General features: G+C 40.0%; 1 protein-coding gene across 3 annotated transcripts; it reads right to left on the bottom strand.

The window, feature by feature from the left end:
• Positions 1-1,935: 1,935 nt before the first annotated feature.
• On the bottom strand, positions 1,936-16,883 carry tmem68 (transmembrane protein 68). 3 transcript variants are annotated; one of them, XM_080441237.1, is made up of 9 exons: positions 16,799-16,883; positions 14,584-14,777; positions 12,688-12,861; positions 11,774-11,876; positions 11,121-11,288; positions 8,739-8,932; positions 8,417-8,477; positions 6,831-6,970; positions 1,936-6,675 (listed from the first exon to the last, which is right to left on the bottom strand). In XM_080441237.1, exons 2-9 carry the CDS (start codon positions 14,641-14,643, stop codon positions 6,571-6,573), a joined length of 1,005 nt encoding a protein of 334 aa, XP_080297363.1. In that variant the 5' UTR covers positions 14,644-14,777; positions 16,799-16,883; the 3' UTR covers positions 1,936-6,570. The 3 variants fall into 3 exon arrangements, with proteins under 3 accessions (XP_080297363.1, XP_080297364.1, XP_080297365.1); XM_080441238.1 differs by lacking the exon at positions 11,121-11,288; XM_080441239.1 differs by lacking the exons at positions 14,584-14,777; positions 16,799-16,883 and having other exon boundaries at positions 11,774-11,921; positions 12,688-12,817.
• Positions 16,884-17,033: the final 150 nt, after the last annotated feature.

A 17,033-nucleotide genomic window follows, 5' to 3' on the forward strand; every position in this document is an offset into this window, starting at 1 on the left:
GGTAGGAGACACAAAGAGCCTCCTTTGTATCTCCTACCGGAACCGCTGCCTACCGGTCCGTTGGTCATCAAATTATTGGCTTAGGAATGCGACAAAACCAAAAAAATCCATATATGGTCATGTGCATAGTATAGTATTTAAAGGTAGGGTAAGTGATTTATTTTGGTTAAAATAAGTGTTAAATAGCTCTATATTCTGATACTCATTGCTATAGAGTGTTTGTTCAGTAAAAGGAGTCTCCCATGTCTCTCCAGCTCTTTATTAAACAGAAAATGCATTTTCAGTGCTCTCTCCTGATTGGCTTAACTATTGTCACCTACCTGAAAATGTACTGCTGAAAATGAGCTGGAGAGACCCCTGTGACCGAACAAACGCTCTGTAGCAATGATTACTATCATATTGTACTTTAACCTTTTTAACAAAAAAATAAACAATTACAAAAGAATATGATAACCTGTGTAGGCTATATAGATTGCCTTGTGGCCAGTCCCTCATTCGCTGTTCGCTGTCTTTCTTTCTTTTCCAATCCCTCGCTCAAGGGATTCTAGGCATTTTTGGTTTTTGGGGTGCTAAAATTGTCAGCTACATACACTGAATATACAACACCTATTGGCTGTTGAGTTGACACTGCCAATCGTCATAAACCTTTGAGCCGTGGGCCCATATAAACCATATTATGATTGTTATGGTCCGTTTTACATTGTTTTTGCACTCAGGGGGGCTGATAACTGGTGTCTCTGAAATCTGATCTCTTACTTTTGCTGTTTTTCCAGTACAGCTGCACAGGCTGATCAATCATTGTTCAGCTGCAGGAACATGGTTAATAGAATCAAGGTTGTAGCCGCACCACCAGAGCAAGTTGGAACTCAATTGAAGGTCAAATTGAAGCTATTGAGTTCACACTGTCGAGGAAAGTAGTGGAGTAAAATAATAGTGTGCACAAGAACTTGAGTTAGAATAAAATGACCTTAGGCCATGGGAAATGTATTGTTCCTGGCTGCCAACAAGGCACTGCACACACACAGCCTCTCAAAAGAAAACACTGATGAAAAGATGGCAATTTTCCTCATCCTCTACTAAGTCCACATGTCTATTCACGGGCCTACTGTATATCAAACCAAAAATACACAACAAAGCCCAAACCAACAGCATGTGAGTTAGCAGAGCAGAAAGAGATACCCAAGAAAAATGGGGAGCGTATAGTTACATCTATGTTCCCTAACTCCAAACCCAACCCCAACCTAAGCTGAAGAGATATAGGGTTGAGGGACCATAGAGCACAGAGCGTACTGTAGGGCTAATGCCAAAACATTTACTAAAATGGTGACATTTTCAGTGTATTCTTCTTAGTGGAAATGATCCTAAAACCACTAAAATCATTAAAATATGGGACATTTAAGGTAAACTTGAACATTGATTTTCTGTTAACAGTATAGATGAGGGGGAAAAATACTATTACTACAGCTCTGCTTGAGTCTGTGAATTACCTCATATCGACTTTGTATGTAATCACGCCTCACGAATAATTACTTTGCCTCCGGTGTGAAGACCCCTGAAGTTTGTGAATAAATAAGTGTTGTGATGGGGGCATGCACAAACTGGGGTGGGTTTGGAATTTTTAATTGCTTCAAATACTGCCAAGTATAAGGCCAGCATTAACAGGGTACTTAATTGTTTCTCACCATTGCCATCAATGTTAAGAAACCTCCTCTGATTCCGTCTGTGATCATTTATTCTGAGTTTCAAAAAGTGATGTCATTGGCATTATATTTCCGTGTCTGTTGTGAGATGACTACAAAGTGATTTATTCAAGGGACCTGGATCTAATCCTGAAGATGGTGATCAGAACATAACATTTGTGTGTAACAGATACAGAGATAGATATAAAAAAAAAACAGCGAGTGGTCAGTAATCACAACAATTCATAATAAAATATATTTATTTTGAAATTACTGTCTTCAACCACAATGATATACTAGTGGACCTTAAATTCTGAAAGTGCAAACAGTATATATTACTTTACCTTTTTACAGACGTTAATAATCACATTAATTAACCCATTTTGAATTATCCCATTTTTAAACATCACTGGCAGTGATTAAAGTGTGTTAAATCATTGTGGAATCAGAATATTTACATACTGTACATACATGCAAATACTGTATATACACAATCACTAATGAACAAAACACAATTTCTTTAAAGCACATTTTTTGGCAATAAAAAGATAAGTGCAGCAATTAGACTTTACATAAGAAAAACTTTACATAACAAAATATTATTACACAATGTGTTATTTTTTTCTATAAAGAAAAATGCACTGGATGACTGCAAAAGCATTTGCATGGGAGAGGTACACAATTATACACTATGTGATGCACTGTACCGTTTCAGGAACTAAAAGTCAACCTTTGTTTAACCACTTAAACCTCATATGGTTGAGCGGAGTCCCTCAGGGCTCTATGCTAGTGTATTTTCCACTTTTCTGTTATTGTGGGGAAAGCTTTTGCTGAAAATAGCCCATCGACAAGCTTACAGCGCGTCGCAGCCGTATTCCTTCATCAATACCGATGCTGGGGTTTAAGTGGTTAATGATATCATACATAACTGTGTTAGTATATAACTGGTAACTTGGTTAGAGATGACCAATCAATTTTACAATTAGTTATTTTTTCTTTAATCAAAACTTAATTATGTCCTATTTTATACTTCAGCTATTTGAAAATAGCACCTCTACAAGCTCACAATGCATCGTGACTCGCTGAGCTTGTAGATGTGCTATTAATTTTTTTTATCATTTTGAATGATCTTGACATTTTGAAATATTTTTGATAAAAATAGGGCACCAGGTTTATAGTGGTTAACAAAAGTGACCTCAGACCACCACATAAAATCAGGCACCCTGGTAACACAGCAGTGCTTAGTTCTCACTACATGGGTTGGGAAACAAAAAAATGGTTCACGAGTTGCTCTGGCAAGTTAAAGAAATTTACTTTTAACGGACCATAGTGTTATTATTGGATTTCTGACTTCATGTTCGATGTACAGTTACCTGGGCAAAACCCTTTGAGAACCACTGAGATTAAGCTGCACTTAGAATGTGATTTGGGCTATTCACCAAAAGTGTTCCTGCAGCAGGCACATCATAAAACTGTCCCTGTGCCAGTTAAGTGCAGTGGGCACATCACAGGAGAAATAGCAGTGTAGCTTGAAAGGTATGTTAGACCAGTGCCTCCCAACCTCGGGTTCCGTCTCCAACGATCACAGAGTGAGGCCATGTCTGTTTTGAGGTAGTCAAAAGTAAGATTTCAATGTAGAACAAAATCATAATAACTCAGTTTACCAGACCATTTCTACAGAAGTCCTTATCTAAATCTACATACAAAAATCCCTTTTATTCTATCTTATAGCTTAAGCATTATGTAACTTTTTTTTTGTGAGTAAAATGTTTTGACCAATCTGTAAGGTAGAGTATGTTAATACACTATAACGAATACACTATAACGAACACAACTATGGTTGTTCTATTTGGTTCTCTTCTATTGAGAAATGTAGATCCTGTGGTTTGGTTTACAAGTGAAACAAAATTGAACCTTCAGGCAGTACGCCTGAAGGTTCAATTTCTCCCTTAAGCAAGCAGGCGTGCTCTGCACTTGCATGGGGGGGGAACAGGGTTCAAAATCCCCGGTAGGACATGAAAATTACAGAGCTTTAATATAATAAATATAACTAATAATAATAACGCCCAACAAGGGACAAATGCTGCTACTCAGCGGCTGCCAGCTGCTACAGTAAGTTAGGATGGGTCAAATGCAGAGGCCCCACAGGGATCCATAAAGTTGAACTTACATCTTAAAATATTGCAGCTTGTGACCTGTGCCAGAGAATCAGCTTTTCTCAGATGTAAGAAGAGTAAAACAATTATGTGAACCACTGGGTTAGACTGTCCAAGCCACAACATGTCCGGTTTGATGGAACAATGACATATCCAAAAGGAGGAAAAAAAGAACAGGACTAAGGTCAATTCACTTTCAGTTGACTGATTCAAAATATTGAACGTGAATAAATGAACTAATAATAATAATACACATGGCTTTATGTGAAATATTATTTGGTTAATATCAGGAGCTTGCTAAATTATCAAGCCAATTAGCCTTAGTGACATTTGTTGTTGGAGCTCACTTTCTAGTGTCTTTTTACTTGCTTATCTAGCATAGCAATAACATACCGTAGCTGCTACAGTATATTTGATATAAGAGTTCACCTGGATCAGATTTGTTTAGGAATTTACTTTCACCTTCATTTTATGTATTACATTACTTATTTGTATTTTACATTATTTTATTTCATGTTATCTTATCTTATTCTCATATCAATCCCACCTTTACATCTAGACCTCTGTGTATTGGTGAATTGGGTAACCTTTGGAATGCGATCATCACATCCTATTTAGAAAATTTCAATGTTGTAAAAGGAAATGAAAAGGAATGTTGTACATTTCTTATAGGGCTGTGAATCTTCTGCTATCTCATGATTCAAAACTTTTTCTAGGCCACTCTTGTCTTCCGGTTTGCCGTTGGCCGGAAGTAATGGAATGGGGGGAAAATGGGCCATGTGATCCTCTCTTGTTTTTCTTCTAACTTATTAAATTCACCCAATGGGTATGAGCAGTTAATTTTTTCTCGAATCAAAACGATTCTCGATTCGATTCCGATTTTGGGGAGCACAATTTCAAATACAACATAAAAAAAAGAAGACTTAAATAGATTTTTGCAATAGATGGCAGGGAATTGTAATCAGTCGTGTCTGTTTGTTTGTTAGCAAGATGACTTGAGAGAATGGACGGGCAGATTTTAATAAAACTTGGAGGGAATGATCACTACACTTTTCCGAAGAGAATATGATTAACTTTTGGGGTGTTCTTGAGGCAACTTTTTGGACAAAAAGGTCAAATATCATGGTCACAACCAAGGTCATGATCTGACTGTCAGGAACATAACATGCGCACATATAGAAACACATATAGGCAGACTTTCGTGAATTTCATGAAACCTCCTAGGATTGGTCAGTACTCAGTAGACTACCTGAAGAGATTAACCCATTAAAACCCGGAAAGCACCCGTGTCATTTTAGATTTGAGCTATATATAATATAGCAACATAAGTTTCTCGGAAAACTTTAGAACAGTGGTTTAGAATAGTAGTTCTCAAAGATAGCAGATATACAAGCTCATAGCGTGTCACTTCGTGCCACGCTATGAGCTTGTATATCTGACATTTTTGAGAAATTCTTGAAAGTGTTGTATAATTTTGATATATCTTTTTCTTTAACACAATTCTTCTCTTCTAGGGGTACCTGGCACAAAACATTTTCAGATGGGGGGGGTCCGCGGCCAAATAGATATTTTGGGGGTCCTTGGCACTAAAAAGTTTGAGAACTACTGATTTAGGTCTTAATGGGTTAAGGTAAGCATTTCGGTCAAGCCTGTCAAAGGTCAAGCTCACAATCAGGACATATACGTAGAACAAGAGATGTTGGTGCTGACACGGTTTGCACCCTCAAGCACATTTGTTTATCTTATATTGGGAATGGCTTGAAATCTATTTCTTCCCCATGGGCATCTATTGATGTCTATCAGTCAACAAGTCCTTCAGAAAGACTCTAGCATAGCTGCAAAGGCCACTCGGTCTGCAGTACAGCTCTGATTATAGACCTTAAATCTAATTATGTGGCTACATAAGAGTCCTTGACAGTTCAGTTTCACTCACTGTAAAAACAGACAAACTTTGAATATCAAGGGTTGCTGCAATTATTGTTCTGAGATAATCTATGAATGCTTAATAGACAGACCAGACCCTGAATAACGTTAGTGTGTTACCATCTCTGCAACTAGCTCCATAATGTAGTGCTTTGACCACAGACTACTGTACATACAGTATATTCTGAGTTTTCATTTCGAAATACCTCTTCTCCTTCTCCTAAGTCCAAAGAAATCAATTTCAATATATTGATGACCAATTTTATATATTCTAAATATATACATAACTTGGCCAAAGACATTTTCAAACATATTTTATGCATAGAGCCTTCATAAAAGGTGGTATGTGGTCCACAAGTTGGCAACTGCAGGCCATAAATAATGCATATCCATAACTGTTTGTATATCTAGCTCAACCTTCTTGTCTTCTGTCTTAAAAACGGATTCCTGAGTCCACACTTAGTTTGGAGTTTGGTTTGGAAAGCTTGTGTAGGTATCTAGCATTTGACACACACTGCAATTGTGCCAGTGCTGTGTTCTAGACTAGTTAAACCCTTTGCTAACCTGACATTTAAACCAAAACACGCTGGGTACGTTCAGACAAGCCACATGGCTGGTCGGAGACCTTCTGACCGTGCTGTTCATTCCCAGAAATTATGACTACTGGTAGCTGTGCTTCAATGAGTTCAGTGCCAACCGGCATGGGTTGACAGTAACATTATAGAGCTTAACCCTGGGACAGTGTAAAAAGGAAGAAGTTACCCCAGCATGGCACCTGGGGTTTATAGTGAACAGTGTCGACATGGGAAGGATTATTCGTCTTTGTGTCTTGTACGGAAGCGTTCCAGCAGCGCTCGCAGGATATTCCCAGGGATCTGCTGGTGCTGGTCAATGAGGGACTGGACAGCATGCTGCACCTGGGCACGCCACACAAAGAACAGGACAGCTGAATTCAACACACTTTAACCACACGCTGGTCAACCCACCGTCAACACATGCCTTTTTTTTTCCCCAATGAAAGAAGTTATACTTCAATTATACTTAAACACACACACACACACACGGTACTTACTTTTTCTGCCAGTTCAGCTGCATTTAGGTCGGGGTCATACGGGATGGGGTCACCCAAGTAAGTGCGGAATTTTACGGGGAAGCCTCCATACACTGGAGCTATGGGAAGCCGAAATCTCTCATACACCCAACGGAAAAACCCTTGACACGGTGGGGGTGAAGCATTGACACACATGAGAGACAGACAAAACGGAGAGGTAAGAATGAAGGGAAGTATAAACACAGAAAGAAGCAGAACGGGAGGGAGAAAACCATAAACAAGGATGGAGAGGAAGTGAAAAATTTAGACATGATGACAGGGAAACTCTATTACACTCCTGCTGCGTTAGGGGGATTGATTTGCAAATGCCCCATTCAAAGGGTTCAATTGTTCTCGTTTAGACGCTGCCTCATTGGGATCTATTTGCGTACACTTACACGGAGAGAAATATCCCCCTTGTAGACATGCAATGCAAGACGTTTAGATATGAATCGTTAACTATAATCAATAACACTCATAAGCATCATAATTTCGTGCTTGTACATTTTTTTCCAGCAAGGATGAAAACAATATAAAATACATTTTGGGAATGTGTGGACACTCTTGTATGTTGCTGAGCATTTCTATGATATACCAAGCTGCATCCAGCTCTTAAATTATTTGGAGTTGAATGCACCAGGATCACAAATGGAATAAACTTTTCCGAGTGCAACACAATGTGTACAAAGGCATCCTGCACATGACCTGTTGCCTCGCTCAATACCGTACAGTACAGTAGTAATCTCTGACATGTTTACCACATCCAGCACATGTCATACTGCAGGTATATCAGAATGTTTGGAACTGGTCTTTTAGTTATGTAAATGTGTTGTCACTTGTCAAAAACAACACATCTACAAGCTAAACACGTTGCGATGCGTAGATCTGTTATTTTTGGTAAGTGACACCCTTGCGCACTGGAATATAAATTAAGCTAATGTGAACAATAGCTATCAGGCCTAAGCAAAGACATCTTGACTCTAAGAACAACAATATCAGATCATATCATAAAGCAAAACATGAACAACGTAAGACAAAAGTGAAGGTCGGATAAAGGCAAACATAATAGTATAATATGTAATTCTACCGTCCACAATTCGTCCTCACCACTTGCTCCTTGTGAGTCATGCGGACATAAGTTTGAAACAGACTCCCATCATGTCTGACATGTCTGCCCTCTCTCTCGTCTCGGTTGCCTGTCTATGTGTCTATCTACACTCTCCTATCTAAATAAAGCATTTTTTTCAAAAAACATGATCTTAAAAGAAAGAAACGAAACAAAAGTGCAATGCAAGTCAATACGTCAAGCTGTGTCCAGGAAGGTACTAGAGCCAGCTACTTGAAATGTCATCCTTTTCAGATGAAACAATAATAAAGGGGTAACCAGGTGGTTTAACATACTGTATAACAAACCCACTAATGAAGTCATGGGCGCTACGTTTAGCGTATTGAATTTTGTAACTCCAAAATCCAATACACTGAACGTAGGTTCCAGACTACGAGGTTGGAGGGGGGCTTATGTATTCCAATGACTCAACATAGTTTTGACTGCTTTTTCCTGTACTTACTCAGTGGTCCCAGCGACCGGAAGCCTTCCCGCACGTTCGCAGTAAACATCGGAATTATTGGCTTGAAAGAGTGACAGAAAGGCAGAGAAAGCAAATGAAATAAGAAATTACAGGGATGACAGGATTTCTGTAGAGCAAAAATCTTAAAAATATGAAAATAATAACCGAGTTTATACACAGTGCTTGAACAATCAAATAATGTAGAATAATTGTCTTATAATAATAGAATAATAGTGTTTAACAGCAGAGGATACAGCAAGTAGTGTATGTCTAAAAAAAATATATATACAGAATGGACAAAATCAAACACAAATAAACATACCACTTTTGAGTCGATGGCGACTTGTGCAAATCCTTTGCGTTTGCCCCAGATTAGTTGGTAGGTCTCGTCACTGAACAAAGCCTCCCTGACCCCGCCCGGAGAGATGCCCAAGAGATGGCCACTCTGTAGGGCCCGAACACACTCCTCCTGGGGTCCGTGAATCACACTAAACACCTCTAACAGCAGCTTGAAGCCTACAGCAGCAAAGGGAACACAACGAAATAGAACATAAGAGAGGAAATCAAAGCATTATTTCCTCTCTTAGTTACATTATTTCTCTGCTTTCAGGGTTACATGTGTGCAAAAGCAGCCAAACATATACTACTACAACAGTAAAATGCTACGATCACTAAAGACTTTTGTTGTATAGACTGCAGGTGTAAAATCACTAGATAACTGAAATGCCTTGAATCATCTATCATCCATCATTCAACCAAAGGCAATAACGGAAGAAGGCAGAAGAACAACAAACTGTCATATTCTTCCTTCGTACTTGCTCTCATTATCTATTTACTACATATGGCTTTGTTGAATCCTCCATTTTGATTGATCAATTAGGGTCCTGGGACCCCCAGAGATCCTTGGAGGCTGGTGTGTCCAAGGGGTCCCCAGCCAGTACAGTACCGAAGTCCTGACGTCACGCGTTATTTTTTATTTAGGCAAATGTTAGATTGTGTCATATGCTGTAGGCAATCTAAGATTCCCCTATGGGAATTCCAAAACAAAAAATAACACAGTGACCCAGGGGTATCGCGCCCTATAGCGGCAGTGATGTCAGACTTCTGTGCTCTATTTCTCATGTACAACTAGACGCGTTGCAATTCTGGGAAATTGCAAAGTGTGGTTGCGCCGACGCCGGTCGCAGGTCGCGGCTGCCAGTTCAAGAGTTATAGGCCAAAACGTAAAGTGGGCTGTTATAGCGCCACCATGAGGCTGACTGGTGTAATTTTTTTTTATTTTTAATTTTGCACTAAATCATGAACCTCCCCTCCATGTCTTGTAACTCTAGCCTTTACGGTTTCTGAGAAAAAAATACTTCAATTCGAGTTCTTTCATTTTCCCATTAAACTGGATGGGGACATTTAATGCACTAATAAATCAATATCAATTCAACTATGTAACCAATCTCTTAGCAAAATGCAAGTGCACGATTCCCGGTGAAGCCGGTCATTTTGACAAAAAAGACAGTGGGAGGAGTAGCGTGCCAAAATAAAGTTTATCTAGAAAGAATAAAGTTGATCTATTACTATAGTCTGGTTGCCCTATTCGGGCAACCACACTAATTATGATTATTGAATTAAAACCAAAACAAAATGGGGCTCCATGGCCTTAAGATAGTCAATTTTGGGGTCTGTGAGTGACAAGAAAAAGTTTGAAAACCCATGAAACAGAACGCTTGAATAATCTAATTAACCTTGCGACACATTGTGCAATGTTCAGCGTTAACATCAAATAATGCTTTATCTTGCAGCGAGGCTGGAGCCAGTACGCCTGGAAGCACACAGCTCCAACACGGCTGGAAAGACAGCATCTCAGCATCTTTTGTAGTTAGTTATTGGAAGCAGACAAGCGTATTAGTCATGGTTAGATAGGGTTTTGATTCAGCCCGTCTGTCATTTTATGTTTACAGTCTTATGCTCAATAAAAAATGCCGGTGTGTGCAATCTTCCCCTCCTGTTTGTGTGTGTGTGTGTGTGTGTGTGTGTGTGTGTGAGAGTGTGAGAGAGCTTATACTGTAGAGAGACCCTTGCTGAAACTATGACATTAAAAACACACAAACAAAGCTTTTGATTACTGGTTTTGGCATTGATTACCATGGAAACAATCAAATCTTCAGAGCATTTGGGTCAGCATACAGTAGCTGAGGGCAAATTATAAGGGTCCTGACCTCCAACAATCAAACGTTTTGCAATCATTGTAGTATCCCGGGCTGTGTCATTGGATAAGACTTTCCCAGCATATACACACACACACACACACACACACACACACACACACACACACACACACACACACACACACACACACACACACACACACACACACACACACACACACACACACACACACACACACACACACACACACACACACACACACACACACACACACACACACACACACACAGCTGTTGTGTTATTGTGCTTATTGTTTGAGTTAGAAATGTATGTGTTATTTGTGATTATTATGTTGATATCAGAGATCACGTTAGGTTGGTTAATACTTCCTATCCACACATTTCCCGTTCTATCCTTATAGATGTTGTCGTTCCACTTGGCGTAGTAAACAATATGCACCACGTGAATGCACGTCCTCTAGAGGCCTACTGCATGTGTGTGTGTGTGTGTGTGTGTGTGTGTGTGTGTGTGTGTGTCCATGTACCTGGGACATTGAAGACAAAGTGGTCAGCTACAGAGTGACAGGTGCGTCCTTTCTGGATGATAACATTGGCCAGGAAGTAGTAGTAGTCAATGGGGATAGCTCCATGGTAGTAAACAACCAACGCTCCACCTTCATCTGGGATCTTCTCCATCCCATGGATTTCATAGCCTGGGAGATCGCAGAAGGGTAAGATGCATGGTGTATTTTTTTAACCACTTCTAAACCCTCTATTCATAGTAAAACGGACCCGAGTTACTGTACAACGGTACTTGGACCGTTTCTTTTGTCTAGACCAAATCTCACTGCCAAAAACAGGCTATTTTTGCCTAATGTTTGCCCCCAGATTAGGGACGCTACGTTTTAAGTGGTTAAAGTCAGTCTACTAAAAACAGTCTACTTAAAGGCAGTATGTTTGAAGTACTTACTTGCCACTCATCTTTCTATCCTGGCAACGACATGGGTCCTTGCAAGAGACACACACACACACACACACACACACACACACACACACACACACACACACACACACACACACACACACACACACACACACACACACACACACACACACACACACACACACACACACACACACACACACACACACACACACACACACACACACACACACACACACACACACAAAATCTTACCATGCCATATGGCTCCATGTCCGTCCCACAGAATAGCCAGGGTCTTCCTGGCTCCATCCCAGAGGTTGTTAGAGCGCAGAGCCTCTCTCAGCTGGTTCTTTCTCTGTCGGAGCAGATCAGGGCAACAGGAGGCCGCAATTATTCACTTCTAGATAATGACAACATGGCAATTAGAGCAGCAGCTCCTCTATGTATCACAGCCTATTCACAACCACCCAGTTGGCCATGTTCCAACCTGCGCATCTTTGTAAATGCTCTCCATCATTTGGTCTCAGAATAACTGCTGCATTGTGACTGAGTGAGAACTGAAGTGTCATCAACACTGTCTTAAAAATAAATGGGAATTAATGTCCCTCGCATGGTTGAAAGAGGCAATGAAAAGGAGCATATTTTTTCCATGCCAACAATACTGACATTTTCATAATGTTCGTTAAAATGTATCGATAACACAACACTGGAGAAATTGATTATTGACCTGCCCAACATAGTCACAATGTGGATTTCTGTTAAATGCATAATATTTCTGGTCACATCCGCATTGCAAACATGTGTACCTGCCACACAGACAAATCCTCAGTTCATTTAGCCATTGGTAACTCGGAGTTAGCTATGTAGCTTCTTCTTCTTCTTCTTGTAGATCTGCTATTTAACACTCACTCACTTTTTTGGGGGGGGATTTCTTTTTTTCTTTATTTTGAATGTCTGATGAAAATTTGTGATTCCTTTTTAAGATTTTTGAAAATATTTCTAAATACTGTAATAATAATAAATAATAGTAGGAAATGTAAATTCTTCTGATATTTACTCGTGACCCATAAACACATGTGTCACGTGACCCGTGACACATGCGCCTGTGACCCAAAAATGGGTCACAGGCGCATGTGTTTGGACCCGGAAACACTGCTTTCTCCTACCTGGTAGAGGTGAAGGAAGAGTATAGACAGATAGAGCAGTAAGACGATGAGGAAGGGCAGGATGAAGACGACGGCCAGAGGGGTGAAGATCCACACAAGATACTGCAGAACGCTCAGGTAGTCCTCCAGAGATCCAATGCCTAACCACTCCTCCCATGAGTGAAACACACACACCTACAGTATAAGGAGTAGATGAGGGGTGAATCCAATGATTGAATAATTAGATCATTTTCTAATAATTTTATCAATAAATCAAATAATTCATTTAGTGATGCATCATTTGAGATCCTCTTGAGTAGAGCGTGACTGATGTCAATTCTGTGGATCTCATGCCGATCCCGATTTTGGAGAGTCCTAAACCACAAACAGCATTTACCCATGTTTTGACCAATATTTTGTCTTTATGCTTTGTTTTCCCTGTGTAATATAATGTAAAGTACTCTATTGTCTGTTTGTTTTTTGTTTTGTTTTGTGGGGACTGCGGATGTAAATTAGCATATTTGCTAAATCCTGTTTTACATTACATTGATATGTATTGTTCATTAATATGCAGCGTCCCGTCTAAATAAACAAATAAAGTAAAAACTGCAACATTTTCTAATCATTCTGATAAACTCTGATTGAAAGATTTTCTAAATGTTCACCTATACTGACATGCCCAAAACAAGGACTCCAGATTGAAAGTGGTAAAAAAACAGGACATAAATGTACTTAATTCCACCTTATGTCTTACCTCAGCAACTTACCAAACCGGATAGATATACGGTACTATAATGTGTAAATATGTTTTTATTGATATGTCTCCCCCCCCCCTTCCCTTTCTCTTATGGAAATAACAAAAACCATGGAGCTTCCACAAAAAAAAAGATCACCCACTGTTTTACTCTAGTAAACCTGTGATGTGACAAAAAAGTTGATTCTGATTCACATTGGCTGCAAAATTGCTGATCGATAATGGCTGGCCCTACTTTTGAGGAAGATGATGTCCAAAATGAGAAATGAGAAAGGCCCATGATCCAAGATGAGGATCAGGTCAACAATGATTTGACAAGATCTGCATTGGAGGACCAAAATAATCCATGGACAACAAAATAATCCATGGACAACAAAGTATACTAGGCAAAGTAAATATAGACTATGGAAAGATTGACAGCCACATACAGTACAGAGGCAGCGATAAAACCCTTAAAATAGCAATTTATTTCATTTACCGTCTTTTTCAAATCAGCCAGCAATCCAGGCATCAGTACAGCTCATACACACACACACAAGAATTTAGGGAACAATCGTGTAATCAATTACTACTGGGTAGAGTCTCAGAGAAACCAAAAGTCCAGAAAGTCCAGAGATCAGCTCTCTGATGTGTACACACACACACACACACACACACACACGCACACGCACACGCACACGCACACGCACACGAGACATTGGGCAGACATTGAATGGGCAGACATTGCGAAACCCAAATATATGTCAACAGTAACTCATCCCTGAAGCTTAGCTAATACCTAGAACAAATGGTACAATATGTCCATTGATATAAGAACAATACATAACACAGGATGTTGTATATGCAAAGCGTGTAAAAAAAAACATGTACCAGGTTACTGTATCTACGTATTATGCAAAACAAATAAATATGCACATCAGGGGGATGTGCATACATGAGAACATAAATATGTACAATAGAATGACCATGTTCACCCATGTGTCGTGTGTGCATGCCAACACGCACGTGCACACACACACACACACACACACACACACACACACACACACACACACACACACACACACACACACACACACACACACACACACACACACACACACACACACACACACACACACACACACACACACACACACACACACACACACACACACACATACCAGGAAGGAGTACGAGTCCTCTGCTCCCCACAGGCAGGATTGATTGACACTGTGTGACATCCTGCTATGTCCACAGCTACCGCGGTCAGTCAGTCAAACCAGTCAGTCAACCAGACAGCTGGCAGAGACGGGTAGAGAGCCAGCCAGCCAGCACTGGGTGGAGGAGGCTGAACACATCTGCTGTTCAGGCACACCTGGGTGAGTGTGAAGAGAAGGACCACAAATCAGAGGTGGACAGTAACTAAAGTAACTTAAAAATAAATAAATAAATAAAATCATTATTATACTTCAATATTGTTCTTTTGACTCCACTACATGTCTAGGAAGGGACTCGTCCGGACCCAAACTTACCAACATATATAACCACTCTATTTCAAATATAGTAAAAATAGCTACAATTTCTAATCTGCAATTTTTTAATGATAATAATAGCTTGAATTTATATAGCGCCTTTCATAAACCCATGGACGCTTCAAAAACAATGAGCAACCAACAAACAAACAACCAAACAAAACAACTATTTTCCATACGCCTGAGAGAATAGGTGTCTTTTCATGGCGAATCTCCAATGGGAGAGTGTTCCACAGGGTGGGGGCGGGGGGGGGGGCTGCCACACTGAAGGCTCCGTCTCCAAAACAATCAACTAAAATGTAGTGTGGTGAGTGGTGAAAAAGTAAGGAAGACTCCATCAGTCCTGAAATTACTGGTATTTGATGGCGACAGCAGATATCCAGGTCAGCTGAATATGAATGCTTGAGACCTGGGGGCGTGTCTCAAGTCCCTGCATTCCAACAGGTGTTAATAACATACTGGTGAAACTGCCTCCACTGCCAGCAGCATAGGGCACCTTGTGACACAATGAAGACAGGCAGAGTTGCCTTCAGCGTGCAGATCGAGCAGGGAAACTGGATAATCTATGCCAGAGGTCTTCAACAGGGGGTCCGCGACCCCTAGGGGGTCCGCGGAGGTACTGCAGGGGGTCCGCGAAATTGTTGTTTGATTAAACAATATTTTTGTTTGGAAAAAAAACAACGTTTTTTTTTCTTCTTTTCCCCCAAAATGTCAAATTGTCTTTAAACATAACATGAATCCATAGCAAACAGATAAATGGAGGCACAATGCACAATAACATGGTATGTTTATACATATTTTGTAGAGAATGTTTATTTTGCACACCTACTGGGGCAGGTGCGTATAGGAGCAGGCAATATAAAACACAATTGTATACATAAATATACAATATATGTGGTAGCCCCCCCTACCCTACGAGGTAGGGGGTCCCTGCTCCATCTCCCCATCAGTTTGGGGGTCCCTGGCCTGAAAAGGTTGAAGACCCCTGATCTATGCCATTGGTTATCAAAGTGGGGTACCCTGGGGTCCTTGGGGGGGAATACCAGGGGGTCCCCAGCAAAATTAGTTAATTTGTGGCCCAATAATTTTAACCATATATTATACTTGATGGGACCCTGACACAGAAGATTTGTCAAAATCTTTCAAAAATAGCAGATCTGCAATTAAGCTCACAACACGTTGTGACCGACAATTTTTGAACACCCGCAAAATAAAATATGGTGTTCAAAATGTAAAACCTGATTTTGCTGGCGGCCCCCTGGAGGAGCCCCCTCAAGGGCACCTGAGGGTCCCCGGACCCCATTTTGAGAACCACTGCTGTAGAATACCAACTCTGGCTACAATTAAAGCTTTAATTAGACTTATGACACTGTCATAAGTTTCATAAGTAATGTATTCATTATGTAAATAAAACAATAGTTTGTATTGAGTCATTACTCTCGGCCATTTCGATATTTAGTAGCAGGACTAATAAATAACAGTTCTGTGACATAATAACATATAAATAAATATGCCTATACAAGGCTGTATACGTGTTGCTGAAGTAGCCACAGACATGTTTGTGTTGTACACAGACGTCGTCTTCTTCAGATTACTGACATCTATTCAGACTAAAGCATTAACAATCATTTAGATGCTTTAAAATATGTGTGTGGAAAATGTCTAAATAATAAACAGTCATCTGACAGCAAGCCAATAAATAACCTCAAGTTCGTCGCCTTTACACCAGATATGAAGATGAAAACATCGCTTCACTCCAAGATCTGTTGCAGATGGTTACTAATTAAGGTCTTGGGTTATGTACCAATATATTACACAACTATATAACAAACACACACATAAATAATAGACATTTTGCACCTACATCTTGTTGTTGATCAATGATGTGTCACTTGATTCTCCTGAGTGAAGGAAGGCGACGTATCCGGACGTACCCCGTTCCATCCGGAAGGTTTTGGATGCAACACAACCATTGTTGCCATGTCTGCTTATTATAAGCGACTTTGCATTTGTGTTGATGGAATGTTTCAAAAGATATTCCACATTTTATTCGAAGATTTAAAAACAATAGTAGATCTACAATCTCACAACACGCCGCA

This window comes from Gymnoscopelus braueri (assembly GCF_963280865.1).
Source record: "Gymnoscopelus braueri genome assembly, chromosome: 10".
NCBI classification, from domain to species: domain Eukaryota; kingdom Metazoa; phylum Chordata; class Actinopteri; order Myctophiformes; family Myctophidae; genus Gymnoscopelus; species Gymnoscopelus braueri.

Coding starts and splice junctions, on each gene's coding strand:
- tmem68 (XM_080441237.1), bottom strand. CDS start 14,643: ATGTCACACAGTGTCAATCAATCCTGCCTGTGGGGAGCAGAGGACTCG. Junction 8,933..11,120: donor CTTTGTCTTCAATGTCCCAG/GTACATGGACAC, acceptor TTGCTGCTGTAG/GCTTCAAGCTGCTGTTAGAG. Junction 8,478..8,738: donor TCGCCATCGACTCAAAAGTG/GTATGTTTATTT, acceptor CACTCTTTCAAG/CCAATAATTCCGATGTTTAC.